This window comes from Arachis ipaensis, chromosome B10 (genome assembly GCF_059453495.1).
Source record: "Arachis ipaensis isolate K30076 ecotype BB chromosome B10, ASM5945349v1, whole genome shotgun sequence".
Classification (NCBI taxonomy): domain Eukaryota; kingdom Viridiplantae; phylum Streptophyta; class Magnoliopsida; order Fabales; family Fabaceae; genus Arachis; species Arachis ipaensis.
In genome coordinates this window covers 120246402-120262848 of record NC_142435.1, presented here as the reverse complement: position 1 = coordinate 120262848, position 16447 = coordinate 120246402, and the positions used below count along the sequence as shown (strand labels likewise).

Genomic DNA, 16447 nt, shown 5'->3' with positions numbered 1-16447 from the left:
GTGAATGATTTATTGATTTCAGTTATAGATAATAGTATTAATCAAGAAGCAATTGCTAATAATAATACATCTGTGAATAATATGTCTATCAATCCTCCTATTTCGAATGATTTAGATATTTTTTTATTATCTAACTTTTGAGTTTGTATTTTAATAAGATTATATGGATTTGTTTGATGACATTTCATGTACTGTTTTAAATTTGAAAGATATTTTAAGATTTATATTATATTATAATTATATTTTAAGATGTTTATTTATAATTTATTTATTATTTTATTTTAAAACGATTTTTCAGTTGAATAAACTTGTTGGAAAGATAAATGAAACAAGTTTGTTTAAACAAGATCGAAGGACTTTGAAATCAAATATAAAGTACAAAATCTTAAAAGAAAATGAAAAGAACAAACTTGTTGGAAAGATAAATTTGCAATAAGATAAAGGTTACAAAAAATTTAAAGTAAATGTAAAAGACATGGAAGAAACCCTACAAAAAAGGAAGTTCTTAGCAAACTCAAAAATTCGATGGTGATATGAGAGTACGAGAATGTTTTTTGAAATAAGATTTTAACCTCTGTTCCTTCCAATCTTCATCTATTTATAAGACTCTTCGACCAATTAACTTTAAATATATTTTCCACATGCATTAATCTTTAGGTAACTCTTTCCACATTTTGAATGATGTGAATAACTGCCATCAATTATCTTCAATCATTAATTTTCTTTAATAAAACTTGTCGATCAACCTTATCTCTCTCCCCGATGAATCCCTTTGGAGGAGTACCATATCTTTTGAAAGAACCTATCAAACCTTGACTTCGATACTTCTATTTGTTTTATTTTTTATTAATAGTTACCCTTCTATTTTTATTTTTTTGGTATTTAAATTTTTTTTTTTGGTTTGTATCAGGGTATCCATCAGGTCGAAAACCCAATGACTAGTCCTTCAAATACTACAGAGACAAAGTGGACGACCCTCCCAAGCAAGCAAGCTCCATTCCCATCCTCCAGTAAATATCGAATCCGAGAAAAATGGTTAAGAGACATAGACCCTCATCTATCTGTGCCAATGCACGTTGATTTTTTTTTATTTAGTTACCCTTGTATTTTGTCATCGGATGTTACCCTAATTTTTCTTGGCCCACATTTTTTACTTTTACACTGGCTTTAACCCACACAACCCAACAAAAATATGAGTCCACTATTTCTATCGGCTGCAAGTCCCAGCCGACAAATTTTCTCTCAAGCTTGGCTAAGGAAAAGGACAAAAATCAATGCAATTGTCCATAATGTCATTCTCATAAGCATAAAATGGGTTAAGAAAGTGACCCGTGCTAGGATCTACCTGCACTCTCTCTCACTGGTCTACCATATTACTTAATCACACATCTGCACTATCTAAATATTATATTATAAGTCTCAAAGCCTCTGCATGCATACTGGTATAGCAATAAGACAATAAAATACAATATGTAAAAATCTTCCTATAATATTTGATATTTTATACATGTCTCATGTTCACTAATGATAAAATAGTCCATAATTATTTTGTTCTCTATGCAAACGAGATAAAAACAAGCAACAGAAAAAACATAATTTTTTTAGAATGTACCTATATTCTATTTTTTTGGAGCGTGATCTTATTTTGTATATTGAATTATATTACATTGATAGATTTTGAAGAATTCAATTGTTATATATACAAAATATTAAATTTTTTATATTTATTTAAATAAATAAGTGAGTTGAATATTTTAATTAGTTATTTTTAATTTGTTAAGTACGATTTTAGCCCTTAGAGTATAGTTTTTTTGTCCTCAACCTTTGTTTTGCATAAAAAATTGTCCCTAAAGTCTTAAAATCGTCCTTACCTTAGGGACTAAAATCCGCCAGAAATGGCGGCGAAAGCGGAGGTAGAGGTGGATTATGGACAACTTCTTCTTTTTCCCTTTTCCCTTCTTCTTCTTTCCTTTCCCTTTGCAGGAGCAAAAACACTTTCTTTCTCTTATTTTTTTATTTTATAATTTTTTTTGTTATGGGTAATCTATTATTCTATTATATATTTTTAATTTTACAACTAAAATATGTCATATGTCACTCTCTCATTGCAATTAGAATCAAATTTTTTTTTTCCAAAATTAAAGAATTCTTCCATCTTCCTTACTAATTTTACAACCAAAATGTGCCATATGTCACTTTCTCATTACAATTGGAATCAAATCTTTCCCTCCAAAATTAAGAAATTCTCTCATATTCCTTACTAATTTTACAACCAAAATGTGCACTCTCTCATTGCAATTGGAATCAAATCTTTCCCTCCATAAGGAATTCTCCCCCTCTTCCTTACTAATTTTACAACCAAAATATACCACATGTCACTCTCTCATTGTAATTGAAATTAAATCTTTCCCTCCAAAATTAAAAAATTATTTTCTCCTCCTTACTAATTTTGCAACCAAAATGTGCCACATGTCACTTCCTCGTTGCAACTGAAATCAAATCTTTTCCTTCAAAATTAAAGAGTTCTTCTCTCCTCCATTTTCTTTTCTCTATCTCTTTCATTCATTCAACCACTCTATCTCTTTTATATATCATTATCAATATCAATGACTAATTACTTATTTTACAATCAAAATGTGCAACATGACATTCTTTAATTGTATTAAAATTAAAATTGAAATATACCTATATTATGTATCATATATTACTATCTAATTTAATAACCAAATGTGTCACATGACACTCTCTTATTAAAATTGAGAAAAATATTTTTCTCCAAAATTAATAAATTTCCTTCCTAAATTATTTCATCTACCTTTCTCCATTTTTCTATTTCTCTCTACCATTTTCACTCTATATATATTTTATATTTTATATTTTATATTTTATATTAGTAATTTGACAACTCAAAATAAAATTTTTCTTCTAAAATTAACAAACTCTCACTCTCACTCTCATTCTTCATCTTTATCTTTCTCTCTCTTTCTTTTATTCTCTATTTTTTCTACCTTTCTGTTTTACAGAAAATAAAATTAACAAAATAATATAATTTAAATAAAAAATATTATTATTATATACATATTTTTTAAATTTTTATCGCTTATCTTTTTAATCTATATTTTTATTTCTCATCTTTCAAATATTTATTATATATAATTTAGAAAGAATACTAATGTTATAATTAAAAGTTAGAATCAAAATTCAATTGTTTAAAAAAAATTAATTTTGAGTTAATTTTATAACTAGTAGTATACTTTTTTTATACTAATATCTAATTATATTTTTATATACATAGAGAAAAAAAATATTATTTTTAAATAGCAAGTATAAAAGTTAATTATTTCTATTTGTGCAACAGACTTAACACCTAATTAAATGTAAAAGTATACACGTTAAATTATTTTAAAGTTTAAATAATGAATATTAAAATTAATTATTAATAAAAATTAGACTTTTTTAATGTAAAGATAATAACTAAAAATCTTATTATTTGATTTTTTGTTTACAGAGATATTGGCCTTCTTAGTCGGAGATTTTTGTCAGTTTAGGACTTTTTTTTAAAAGTAGTTTGATTTTATAAATCTTTTATGTCATACATAATCTATACTGTCAGAACAAAGTAAAATACTTGTTTGATCCAAATTTTAATATTTAAGTAAAATGAAAAATTTTAAAACTTGATTTTAAACCTTAATAACGATTTTGTATGAAAAAAAGGTTAGAAACGAAAAAAGTTTTCGATATGAACCAAAATCGTACTTAACTATATTTTTAACGTATAAAATAATAAATAAAAATATTAAAGATTAATCATTTGTATTAATATTAACTAATATTTTGGATAATACTTTATATTTATAATTTATACTTATTAAAATTTAAAATTTAGTCTATAATATTTAAAATTAATAAATATCGAACAAAAATAATAAATTTTATTCCTCGTATAACCTTGTTCTAAACAAAATGGTTGTACAGTTGTACAAGGGAAAGAGTTAGAAGACCCCAGGAGACAAAACCGTCTGAGAAGTATTTTCTGTGAATTTCCAAAGCCGGACCCACCCATCCACCCCACACTCCTTCCGTAGGAGATTCAAGAAACAAATTCTCTCAATTTTGGGCACCTCTCTCACCACAAAAGTCAAAACCATCAGCTATACACGTATCCCTTTCGCCACCGCCACAGCCCACTCCTCCGTCGATATGGAATCGGAGAAAACAAACTTTCAAAGCGTGACGATAGGATCATGTGCAAGACCCTCATGGTCCATCCTCTTTCTCCTCTTCACCCTCATCGCCATCTTCTCCATTCAGCTCTCCACCACCACTCCCTACCTCTTTCCTCCCAACTGGGCCCTCATTCGCCCGCAACGACCCGTCCCTTCCTCCTCCGCATCGGATCCGATCACATGCTCCGGTTTCTTCAGGGCGCTTCCAAAGAGGAAGCTCGTCATGTCCATCAAGGACTTCGGCGGCGTCGGCGACGGCAAAACATCCAATACCGAAGCCTTCAGGAGAGCCATTCGCTACATGCAGCGCTTTCAACACCGTGGTGGGTCCCAGCTTAATATCCCTAACGGAACTTGGCTCACCGCTCCCTTCAATCTCACCTCTGATTTCACCCTTTTCTTGAACCAAGGTGCTCTTCTTTTGGCCTCTCAGGTCAGGTGTCCCCACTTTTTCGATCTTCACATTCTTTTCTTTGTTTTTTATCAACTTTGATTTCGTCTCTGTTTTTTTTTTTTTTTTTTTTTTTTTTTTTTTTTTTTTTACTGTTAATCTTGCTATATATGCCCATTTCTGAATTAAAGTTGCAGTTATGTTTATCGTAATAGTATTTTACGTGAAATGGCTCTTGCTACGGGAGCTCCTGGAAAGTAAATTTATTTAATTTCAGTGTATAAAGTATTAAATAGCTACGTCTTCTATTTTTATTTTTGTTTATTACTACTGTATTTAACTACACTAGATGAACCTAACCCAAATATTTATAATTAAAATGGTGTTTTTCTACTTTCTATGTGCGAATTCATCAAAACCAGCTCAGGGATCTGCATGTGATTTCGCTTTCTGTCCCTTTTCATTTAATGTGGGCCTAAAAAGTTACTCATAAAAAACGAATGTTCTTGATCTTTGAGTCACTCTTTTTTTTTAATTGTAAGAAAATCACATGATTTTCGGTTTTTCTTGGAGCTTTCTGCGGGATTTAGCTTTTTGAATGGTTTGTTCTTTCACTATATATGGTTAGGATTAACAATCACATGGAACCGTCCAAATAATAATGCTTCTGTACCTTGATCCTTGGTGGGTCTTTTTTGTTTATTTATTCTGTCCTTAGGCTTTTAGCTTTGTGTTAATTAATTGATTAATTAATTATGCCAATTGCTGAAAGAACTGCTAGTTGTTTAATGTTAAAATTTTCAATTGCCAGGACGTAAAAGAATGGCCTATAATTGAGCCGTTGCCATCTTATGGAAGAGGAAGAGAGAGGTTAGGAGGAAGACATATTAGCCTTATACATGGAAATGGACTCAAGAATGTTATCATCACAGGTAAAACTTGTGAACCTATTTTCCTTTTTTACTTTCAATTACTTTTCTTAACAACAAATTAAGTAGGAAAAAGTAGGTTTTTTTTTCTTTCTTTTTATGGGGGTTATTTAAATAGTTTTAAATAAAGGGTCCCGTGATTGGTGCTAGTGGCCAAGAGCACGGACACCGTAACGTGTGGGACAGGACCTATGTATCGCAGAAAAAGCAGGTTTGAAGACCAAATGTCGAAAGGGGGTTAGTTAATAGGTATATTCATGTCCTTTTTTAAAAAAGTCAGAAAATGCTTAAATCCCCGAAACAATAAATTGAAGGTTAAACTGGTGAATCTCACAATTTTTTTTTTTTATTAGACATGTAAATATTTACGTTTTGTTTTATGTAGGAGATAATGGGACAGTTGATGGTCAAGGGAAGATGTGGTGGGAACTTTGGTGGAACAGAACATTGGAGCACACAAGAGGCCACCTCCTTGAACTAATTAACTCCGATAATGTTCTCATATCAAACCTCACCTTTCGAAATTCTCCTTTTTGGACCATTCATCCTGTTTACTGCAGGTACCATCCTTTTTGGCTATTTGTCTCTTCTGCTATAGTGTGTTCTAAGTTCTAATGTATTTTTAGTTGAATTCACCAATGTTTCAATTCAACTGATTGGGGATCTTCTGCATTGTGCACAATTGGAGTTGTAGCAAGTTCAATTTAAGTGCATCAATTTAAAACTAAAATTAATTGTGGCTTCCTTGTATTTGGCTTTTGGACAACAAACACTTGGGAAAGTGATTTAATTGACAAGATTGCTTTGTTTCAGAAATGTTGTGATCAAAGGGATGACAATCTTGGCTCCTCTTAATGCCCCAAATACCGATGGCATAGACCCAGGTTTGTCCATTTTTTCCCTATCCATTTCCTTAGTAATGCACGAAATCTAGGACAAAATGTTCAGTATAAATCAAGCAATAGTCTAGTGAGTTTTCCTTCCTGATGATACAGACTCAAGCACCAATGTATGCATAGAAGATAACTACATAGAAAGTGGAGATGATCTAGTAGCCATCAAGAGTGGTTGGGATCAATATGGAATCACCATGGCGCATCCTAGCACAAATATCATAGTGAGGAGAGTCTCAGGCACAACCCCAACTTGTTCCGGAGTTGGAATAGGCAGTGAGATGTCCGGAGGAATTTCGAATATAACAATTGAGGGTCTACATGTGTGGGATTCTGCAGCTGGTGTTCGCATGAAATCCGATAAGGGTAGAGGTGGCTATATATCCAATGTTAGCATAAGCAACATAAAAATGGAAAGAGTGAAGATACCAATTAGGTTCAGTAGAGGTTCAAATGATCACCCTGATGATGGGTGGGATCCAAATGCTGTTCCAAGATTTAAGGACATCTCTATAAGCAACATTGTCAGTGTGAATTCGACCAAAGCACCGGTTTTAGAAGGTATAGAGGGGTCATCATTTGAAGGCTTATGCTTCAAGAATATCACACTGCATGGAATTGCCGCATCCATAAAATGGCATTGTGAATATATATCTGGTTTTGCCACCAAGGTGTTTCCTCTTCCATGCCCCGATTTAAAGAACACTAGCAGTGATTCATCATGGTGTTCACCTTCTTGACAATGGGTAAAAAACCCAACGGTTTTACACAAATTACTTGAAGAAGTACGAGACTACGAATGAGCCTTGCTAATGCAGAAATCAGAATCTTGGTGGATAAGTAAAAATGAGCTAAATTGAATTGGGATTTTGAATGAAGCCTAATTTAATGTGACATCTTCCTTCCATGGGTGGCATGGGCACAAGATCTGATCGGTGTTTTTTGAGATTGGAACGTGCAGGGTACCAATTTTTATTGGTATGTGACCCCTTTTTAGCCATGGTTGGTGGCTGTTGAGTTAGGCTTTGGGATGTGACCGATGAAATGAGTTTTCTGCTAGTGCTGCTTTTTTTTTTTTTTTTAATAATTGTTTATTACTCTTGTATAGGCTGTTTTTTTCATTGGAAGAGTTCCCACGGTTGAGTACACTGAATGTATGAAATTTTTGGATCATAGAAAATCATTTTTTAAATAGAAAAAGGTATACTCATGAGAAATTTTAATAATGGAGATGGAACATGGCTTTATGTTTCATGTGTTGGGATTAGATCAGATGACATGTACTAGTGCATTTACTTTGTAAGGGAGAAACAATACTGCTACCTTTCCAATTTTTAAATATGGTTATTGAGTTTCTCTTCTATATTTATTTTTATGAAATTAAAAATGAGGAACTTCTATATTCTTTATTATTATTTATTTATTGGGAAATATTTGGCTCATTTTTGTTATACGGAGGAAATTGGTGTGTAATGCTAGGTTGGTAGAAGGGTTAGTATTTTTTCTTGATATGGAGTTAATTTTTTTCAAATTATTACTAAACAAATAAGACGATCAGATTTATTGAGGGAAGAGGAGGAGAATGAAATCTGAGGGTCTGATTCTTCATATCTGTGTATTATAAAATTTTAAATAAAATTCAAATACACAAATATGAGTGTTAGATTTGTGCATTATCAAATTCAAGTACATACATTTAAGGGCTAAATTTATATCTTTCACATCTTGGGTAAACACATATTCTAATAATACTGTAAAATACTATTTTCTCTCCAATATCAAAATTAAAAGTTGGAAATATTGCCCTTCTTTTAAATTATACTTTTGATTTGTTACTAACCTCTTTTAAAGAAAGATTTGTGTTTGTGTCATGTTTATTAGGAAACTTCTGTCATTTTTTATACAATACAGGAGTGTGGAGTGTTAAATAATATAAATAACACTTATTTTCATTAAAGTTGATCTATATTTTTACCAATGGATAAATGTACATAATATCGTGTAACTGTATAATTTAATGTTATTTTTTAGGTGTGATTATCGTAAAAACAGTTTTGGCAATGATAATATAGAGCCAAAACTGGTTCTTAGAGAAGATGATGGCAAGTTGGCAACACAGGTAGGAAAAGAGGGGTAGGTATAAAGAGTGATGGTGAAAATGTATTAGGGTTGGGCTTAATAAAACACAGAGAAGGGCTTAACAAAATTGACACATTATCTGATTCAAAGTTTACCATTTGAAAATAAGCACATACTCAAGCCCATCAGTATCCCTAATTCCCTAGATAGCTACTTTTCGGTGCATCATCATACAAGCACTTCTACTAGACCCAATAGAGTGGATGGTTTTTCTTTCAATCCAAGCAAATGCACCTTCACACAATCATATTAATACCAAAGCCAGCAGTGAACTCCAAGAATGTGATAACTTGTATTTCTTGCAACCCCAAAACTCATTCTTGAAGACTCTCTTCACATACATATCAACACTAATATGTATATATCAATATCTTCATGTACATATATAATTTGGAACACCACCATTATTTACTAGTGGAGAAAAACTACAGCAGGAAAATATTGACTTATTAGTGGGGAATTAAATCAAAACATGAGTATGAATTTATGTTCTTCCTTTTTCTTCATGTTCTTCATTGCGACCCCTTTTACCTGCATCATCCATGTTTGCTCAGCAGATTGTGATAATCTACAAGATACATGCCCGACATCTTTGCCAGAAAAGGAAACCATATTCATCAATGGACTACCCTGCAAGAGTAAAGACAACAACACTGCTCAGGATTTCAAGACCGCAGAACTGACAAGGGCTGGTCCTAGAGACAATTTCTTCGGCTCCTCAATGAACATAGTTAGTGCTTCCAAGTTCCCCGGCCTTAACACGGTTGGCATCTCGATTAGTAGAATTGACATTGAAGTGGACGGGATGGTAAACCTTCACAATCATCCGAGAGCCACCGAGATGATCTATGTCAACCAAGGGGTGCTGGCAGCAGCATTTCTTGATACGCAAAACCAGCTTTTCCAAAAGTCTCTGAGAGCAGGCGATGTGTTTGTGATCCCTAAAGGATTGTTCCACTTCTTTCTGAATCGCGGTTCAGCTGCGGCAGTTATCTTCTCTGTTTTCAATAGCCAGAATCCAGGGTTGGGCTCCCTCAGTGCTTCTACACCTTCTGAGACCACATTGGAGTCGGTAGAGAACCTAAAGCGGAAACTCATAACCTCATTTTCTGACTTAGAACTTCATCATGGCACTACTGATTTGGCCTCACAAATACTAGAGATCATATACAGTTAGCCATTGAATGAATGTTACATCATGAACCATGAATTTTTCACAGACAGTTCATTTCTTGCACTCTAGTTATATTTATATTGATGGTTTGATATGCTTGTTGTGGTCTTGTGTGCATTATGAGCTCACATTTGTATTCCATCATTAAAGTAAGAGACCTTTACAAAAAAACTGTTACATGTCAAAGCAAGATTTGAATGGAATGACATAATTAAGTCTAGAAATTAATTACAAGCTGTGTATATATAGGCGATTAGGAAAGCATGAACATTCTCTTCCAAAACATTGCTTTTACTTCACCAAAAATAACATTGCTTTTATGTATCATATTTGGCTTCAATAATAAATCCACAACATTGAAACCCTAAATCAATGTCTCAGTAAGTATAAATCCAAGTAACTAGATACAGGCATCAACATATTTTCTTCCATCGTGATTAAAGGCCTAGAGGTGCCACACACAACACAACTAGTTCCAGGCTGTTAAACCTAACCTATCAGCAAGATTGTACATAACCAATTGATCCCAGACCGGCCCAAAGAGGCGTTCCCCTCCAAGCGAAAATGTTAGAGCCCAGGTACAGAGAAGCGCCGAGAATACTGTGAACCCAACTGCTGATCCTACAATATCTGCATAAGGATATCTGATAAATTAAAGCAACTACAAAAAGAAACATGGCGACAAAATTTAATGAAAAAATTACAAAAAACGGTTGAAATAGATTCAACAATCCAGTCATAATAAAGCAAAACTCAGACCTACTTCCAGATATGAAGCTATGAGAGCTTTCTAAATCCAATCCATTTATTATAGACAGCACTAAGTCACTACTTTATAATTATCAATTTCAGATATAAACTTGAAGCAAATATACATCGTTCTTCCCCTACAACGAGAATTTGTTAGGCACTCTAGTCGCTACACAAGGAATACTGTCATGCTTATGAGAACATTGATGCCAGACTTGTTAGAAGGGTGAAGCATGATGCTAAATGAATTTTTGTGTGTACTCCGGTTGGTACAACATTCACCCCAGATTTGGGAGTGAATGTCAAGCACTTATATTGCATTTTTACATCCCAAGATCATCAATATTCCTTCAGATACCTAGTTTACTGCTCTTATGACCTCCCATATCATATTGCAGACTGACAAAAAAAAAAAAAAAGGTGGCTCACCAAAGAACGATTTCTTTTCAAGTAGTTTGCTATCTGCAACCAACCAAATCATGATATACCAACAGGCAAAGATAACCAATGGAGAAAGTAAAAGGACCATTACATGAGGGATTATCCGCAAAATGTACATAGTTTCAACAGAATCAGGTTGGTCGCAGGCACCCTGCATATGCAATTTTTTCCCTGATTTGCATTTGCATCTATTATTGCTTTCAAATTTCCAACATGTCAGAACATTGAATATTTTCCTACCTTTCTTTTTCGAAAAAACTATGTTTTTAGCAACAGGTAAGTGGAGGAACCAAAGATGCCAAGACACTTTCGGCTAAGTGATTAGGAAACACTATCTCACTAACTAGTACGAACAAATCGCAAGTGGGTGAAAGAGCATAACAAAAGATCAAACAGTTCATGAGCAATAACAATTTCAACAGAGAGAGAGAGAGAGAGAGAGAGAGAGAGAGAGAGACGAACAGGGGCGAATGCGAGGGAAGGAGCGAGAGTGGCGAAGGACGGGCCAGAAGTAGAAGCAGTTAACGGCCCAAAGAAGAGGAAGAAGTGCGAACCCGAACTTGTAGAACCGCCGAGCGTAGCTCACTGATTCTTCCTCCGACAGCCCCAGAGGTCCGTCGATTGTTGGCCAAATTCCCCCCGTACTCCGAATCGGGCTAGGATCAGGGTTAGGGTTGGGGTTGGAGCTGCTGTTACCCTGCAACTGCACCTGCACCTGCATCTGTGACTGCGACTGCGGTGCTTCCATCTCCACCGTGATCAACGGTTCTGCACTCTACCGTCACTCACCTACGCTTCCTCCAGCCAATTCTTTCTATTCGTTTCTGATTCAGGATTCAACGTGTTCGTCTTAAAGTTAGATCAATAAAAAATTTAAAATTTTGAATTTTTATTTTAAAAAATAAAGTATAATTTTTTATTTTTAAATAATTTTTTTATATTTTTTTATTCTATCTATGAAATAAGCTGTGAAAAATTACATTTTATTTTTTAAAATAAAATTTAAAAGATCCAAATATAAATAAAAAAAAAAAAACACTATGACATGTCTTCCATATATAATTTTTGTTGAACTTCACTGCGTACAGTAAAATATTATAACATGTCTTTCATACTATAATTTTCTCTAGTAGTATATGAAGAGAGAAAATAAAGAAATGTTTTGTAATGTAAGAAAGAGGGAAAAGAGGCTAGCAACTTTGTTAAATTTTGGCCAGCATGTAACTAGTAAAGAAAAGTGAATCATTGGATAAAATCTCATACCATTAAAACCATTATTGATGGCTATTTGATGATTACAAATCACAAAAGTTGCTGGCCCCTAACATTCCTCTACGAAAGAGAGAGAAAGAATATTTGTTTTATTATTGCTGTGTATTGTACGTAAGGTTATGAAGCCTTATTTATAGCGGTACAGGATTAGCTTTTTTAAGTTTTGGAAAAGATGGCACCGTCTACATTAAATGTTTGTATTATCCAAACACCTTTTAATTGGATAAAGGGTTAGTGGTCATCCATACTGTAATAATTTTTCAATTTTTTTTTTAATTTTAAAATTGCATCTCATATGGCACCTTTTTATTTTTGATATTGGGAGAAACATGGAGTATAACAGGGTTAAGGGAGTGTAGGGTACTTCACGCAGATGTGACAGCTGTGATCAAGAAATCAGACGGTCCGATTTGAAGCACAGTAATCGGACAGTCCGATTAGAGGCTGGAAAGGTATACAAATCGGACCGTCCGATCCCCCTGCCACGTGTCAAGCATGCATGCTACCAAGTCCCTCTACTTGTATACTCTCCAAATTGAATACCCTATTCCCCAACTTTCACTTTCGTTTTAACTTTCACTTTCATTCTCCAATCCCACCACCTTCACTTTCCGTTGATGAAATGAAATCCAACCTTTGAAAAAAAAATATTGGACCACTAACCTTTAACAATGCTAAGAAGAAGGAGAATAAAAGACGTTAATCGTCCGAAACTCCACATTACTAATTATCTTAATCATCCTAATTATATAAGTTTTTATTTTAAAATATTTTAATTTAATTAAAATAATAGTTATAATGTTAAAGATTAGTAGTTTATTATAATGATAATGTTAGAGATTAATTGTTTATTATGGTGATAATATTAGAAATTAGTGTAATAATAATTTTTAAATATTTTAATTTAATTAAAATAATTTTAGGGATTAGTAGTAAATAATTATAGAGATAATGTTAGATATTAATGTAATAATAATTTTTATTAAGATTATGGTACAATGTATGATAGTAAATTAATTATTGTTATTAATAGATTGTAGTAATAATTGTTATTAAAATGTGTAGGTATGATAAAGAAATAAAGTAATTAATATTAATTGTTATTAATAAATTTATTGTAATAATAAATTATTATATATCTGCATTTATATATTGAGAACATTTCGGTGCATGCATGACCTCCAAATCCAACGACTGCATGAAAGTCGGCTTCTCAAACGGCTGCTGGTTTGCTAGTGCATTTGCCACATCCGCCACATCTGCGCCAAAGCATCGTCAGCTTGATCTTCGTCTACACCCGGATCAACCACTTTATAGTTATTTTCAAACTCTTCCTCACTATCACTGTTGTAATCTTCCAATTCAATATCTCGATCCGCCGCAGATTGCTCGAACTCAACATACAGTTCGATGAACGATATTCGAGACCGACTTTTTAGATACACTGAAAACATTTCTTGCATGCTTGCTTCATCGGTCACGTATTTCGTTTGAAATTGAACGAACCCACCAAATACAGATATAGGATATCTGTACAGAATACACGACACTCTCCTAGATATTTGAGATCCATCTTCTCACAAATTACATCTTTTAATTCTTCAAATGATAGTGTGAATGGAATTATAATATCTAATGAATTTTCACACACAAATTTTACTCCTTCAAATTTTTGTAATAAAATTTGACTATGATAATATACTTTTAACAACACTCTATCATCCATGATAATAGAGAAAAAGATAAAGAGCAGAGATGACTTCAGAGATTTGCTGAGAAGGGGGTGAGAAGAATAGGATGGCTTGGCATTTGGGTTGGTATATATAAAACTGAAATTGGACCATCTGACACTTTCTTGCTCGTTCAAATTTTTTTGAAAACTAAAATCGGATAATCCGATTAGTGGCATGGCCAGCCAAAAAATATTTTTTTCAAGAAATTGGTGGGTCCGATTTCATAGCCCACCAAAAAATTCGTTCTGCACACCAGTAATCACTCGGTCCGATTTCATAGCCCATACAAAATTTTGTGCTGCACACTTGAAATCACTGGGTCCGATTTCATTGGAGAAAGAATTGAACTCAGCTTGCATGAAATTAGTGGGTCTGATTTCTTTGTGACCAAAATGTCAGCCCAACACAAATCGGACGGTCCGATTTGTGTTCCCTCCACCTCTCAGAAATCGGACCATCCGATTTCTTCTCGTCAACTGACCGCCGTCACAACAGTGTAAAACACCCATAACATTCATAACTAGGCGTTACACCAGACTAGGTGTCATATCCAAAATTAACCCTCATATAGCGTGAGGTAATTTTTTATTTTTTAAATGAAAAAGATAATTTGACCTAATATTTTCAGAGATTCGTATACTGCGAGAAACACACTTTATGATAATAATTTAATATTATTATGTATAAAATTTTATTATTTTTTTACTGAAGATCAGTTAAATTTTTTTTCCTATATAAAGAAGTTAATCCTACAAAATGAATACATTCTCATTCACTTTCTTTTATGTAAGTAAAGTTTGATTTTTTTTTTTCGAAGTCTTTTAAATGTGAGAGTATTAAAGTTCAAAAGGTTTTTTTTTTGAAGCTATGAAAGCTAATATGTGTTTATTAGTATATTTTAATGGCGAAATTATATCATATACAAATGAGGATGTAAATTTTACTTGCACGAATCCAGCATCTTTTATTATTTCTTTCACGATATTATTTTTAGAGTTACAAAGTGGACTATGCTAATACATACATGTGTGTGTACCCTAATCCTCTTCTCTCATTAAATATGTTCGGTGCATTTGGACTGAATTAAGGTGCAATTGGTGTTTTTGTCTTGGATTTAGTATTGCTGTAGTGATTTTGTTGTCATTTTGTGCATGTTTGAGTGATTTTCATGTGTTTTTGTGTATATTTGAGTGATTTGCATGCTTTGAACTGAATTTGTGGCAAGTAATTAGTAAATATTTTCGGTGCATTTGGACTGAATTAAGGTGCAATTAGTATTTTTGTCCTGGATTTGGTGTAATTAAGCCATATAATATTGCTGTAGTGATTCTATTGTCATTTTGTGCATGTTTGAGTGATTTTCATGTGTTTTTGTGCATGTTTGAGTGATTTGCATGCTTTAAACTGAGTTTGTGGCAAGTAATCAGTAAGTACTTTTGGTGCATTTAGATTGAATTGAGGTGCAATTAGTGTTTTTGTCCTGGATTTAGTGTAATTAGGCCATAGAATGTTGTTGCAGTGCTTTTGATTTCATTTTGTGCATGGTTAAGTGATTTTCATGAGTTAATGTAGTGTTGTTATCTATTAACGTAAATTTTTATTCTTTACAGCAAAAAATACAATAAAAAAAATTGTTGAGAAGAGCATCCCAAAAAAGAAAGCACCAGTATATAACATAAGCATATATATGTTAAAACAACTCTATTTTGTTGTATAAATATACTTATATAACATAATTTTCATTTATTTACAGAAAACTCATGATTTGTGGTACTCCACAAGATTGATATAAGATATATTCAGCAAAATGAGTGATGAAAAGAAAAATCTTGTGGATGAATTGGAATTTGGTGCGATGAGACATATCCTGGACTTGAATGTGACCCATAAACTGCTGAGAGAACTGGCTAATTCGTTCGATTTGTATAAAAGCTCCCTGGACATACGGTACGGAAAAATCAAGATCACTCCTAATAAGATAAGGGATGTTCTTAACTTAAAAGCATCTGGTAAAAATTCCTTTTGTAATCTATTCTATCAATCAAATTTTGGTATTTTTTTACATTACTTTTGTATTATTAAAATATTTTTTCTGCTGTTGTAGGGAATTTCTTTCCAAATAAAATTGTCTATAAAAAAAATCAATGAAGAGTAAAAGAAAATTCTTAAAGACTTCAAAAGTTCTTCTTTGACATTTTTGATAGTTTTTAATTGAGATGGGTGTGGATGGACCTGAAAATAAGATGAAATTCAAGAGAACATTCATTTTATTAATCCAGAAATGCTTCTTGTTACTAACAACAATAAGCAAAATTTCTCCAGTTCACATGTTACCAATTCTTCATGTGAACACCATTCAAGAATGGAATTGAACTGCTCATGTGTTTAACTTTCTCATCCCAGAAATCATAGGGCACAAATTGAAAAAAAATATATGCAGTTGATGGCTGTCTCTTTGCACTTATAATTATATATTTTTATGAGTTAAAATACATC

At 32.7% G+C, this 16447-nt stretch overlaps 2 protein-coding genes and 1 pseudogene across 2 annotated transcripts; 2 read left to right on the top strand and 1 right to left on the bottom strand.

Moving 5' to 3' along the window:
* The first annotated feature begins 3937 nt into the window (after positions 1–3937).
* LOC107623135 (Pectin lyase-like superfamily protein) lies at positions 3938–7668 on the top strand. The gene is made up of 5 exons (XM_016325291.3): positions 3938–4662; positions 5432–5552; positions 5935–6109; positions 6363–6433; positions 6545–7668. Exons 1-5 carry the CDS (start codon positions 4204–4206, stop codon positions 7180–7182), a joined length of 1464 nt encoding a protein of 487 aa, XP_016180777.3. The 5' UTR covers positions 3938–4203; the 3' UTR covers positions 7183–7668.
* A 1202-nt stretch (positions 7669–8870) lies between these two features.
* Positions 8871–9907, top strand: LOC107623132 (germin-like protein subfamily 3 member 4 pseudogene; annotated as a pseudogene).
* Positions 9908–10025: 118 nt separating this feature from the next.
* LOC107623134 (gamma-secretase subunit) lies at positions 10026–11788 on the bottom strand. Its single transcript, XM_088509827.1, has 2 exons — positions 11409–11788; positions 10026–10385 (listed from the first exon to the last, which is right to left on the bottom strand). The coding sequence occupies exons 1-2, from the start codon at positions 11692–11694 to the stop codon at positions 10225–10227; spliced, it is 447 nt and encodes a 148-aa protein (XP_088365953.1). The 5' UTR covers positions 11695–11788; the 3' UTR covers positions 10026–10224.
* Between the last annotated feature and the right edge of the window lie 4659 nt (positions 11789–16447).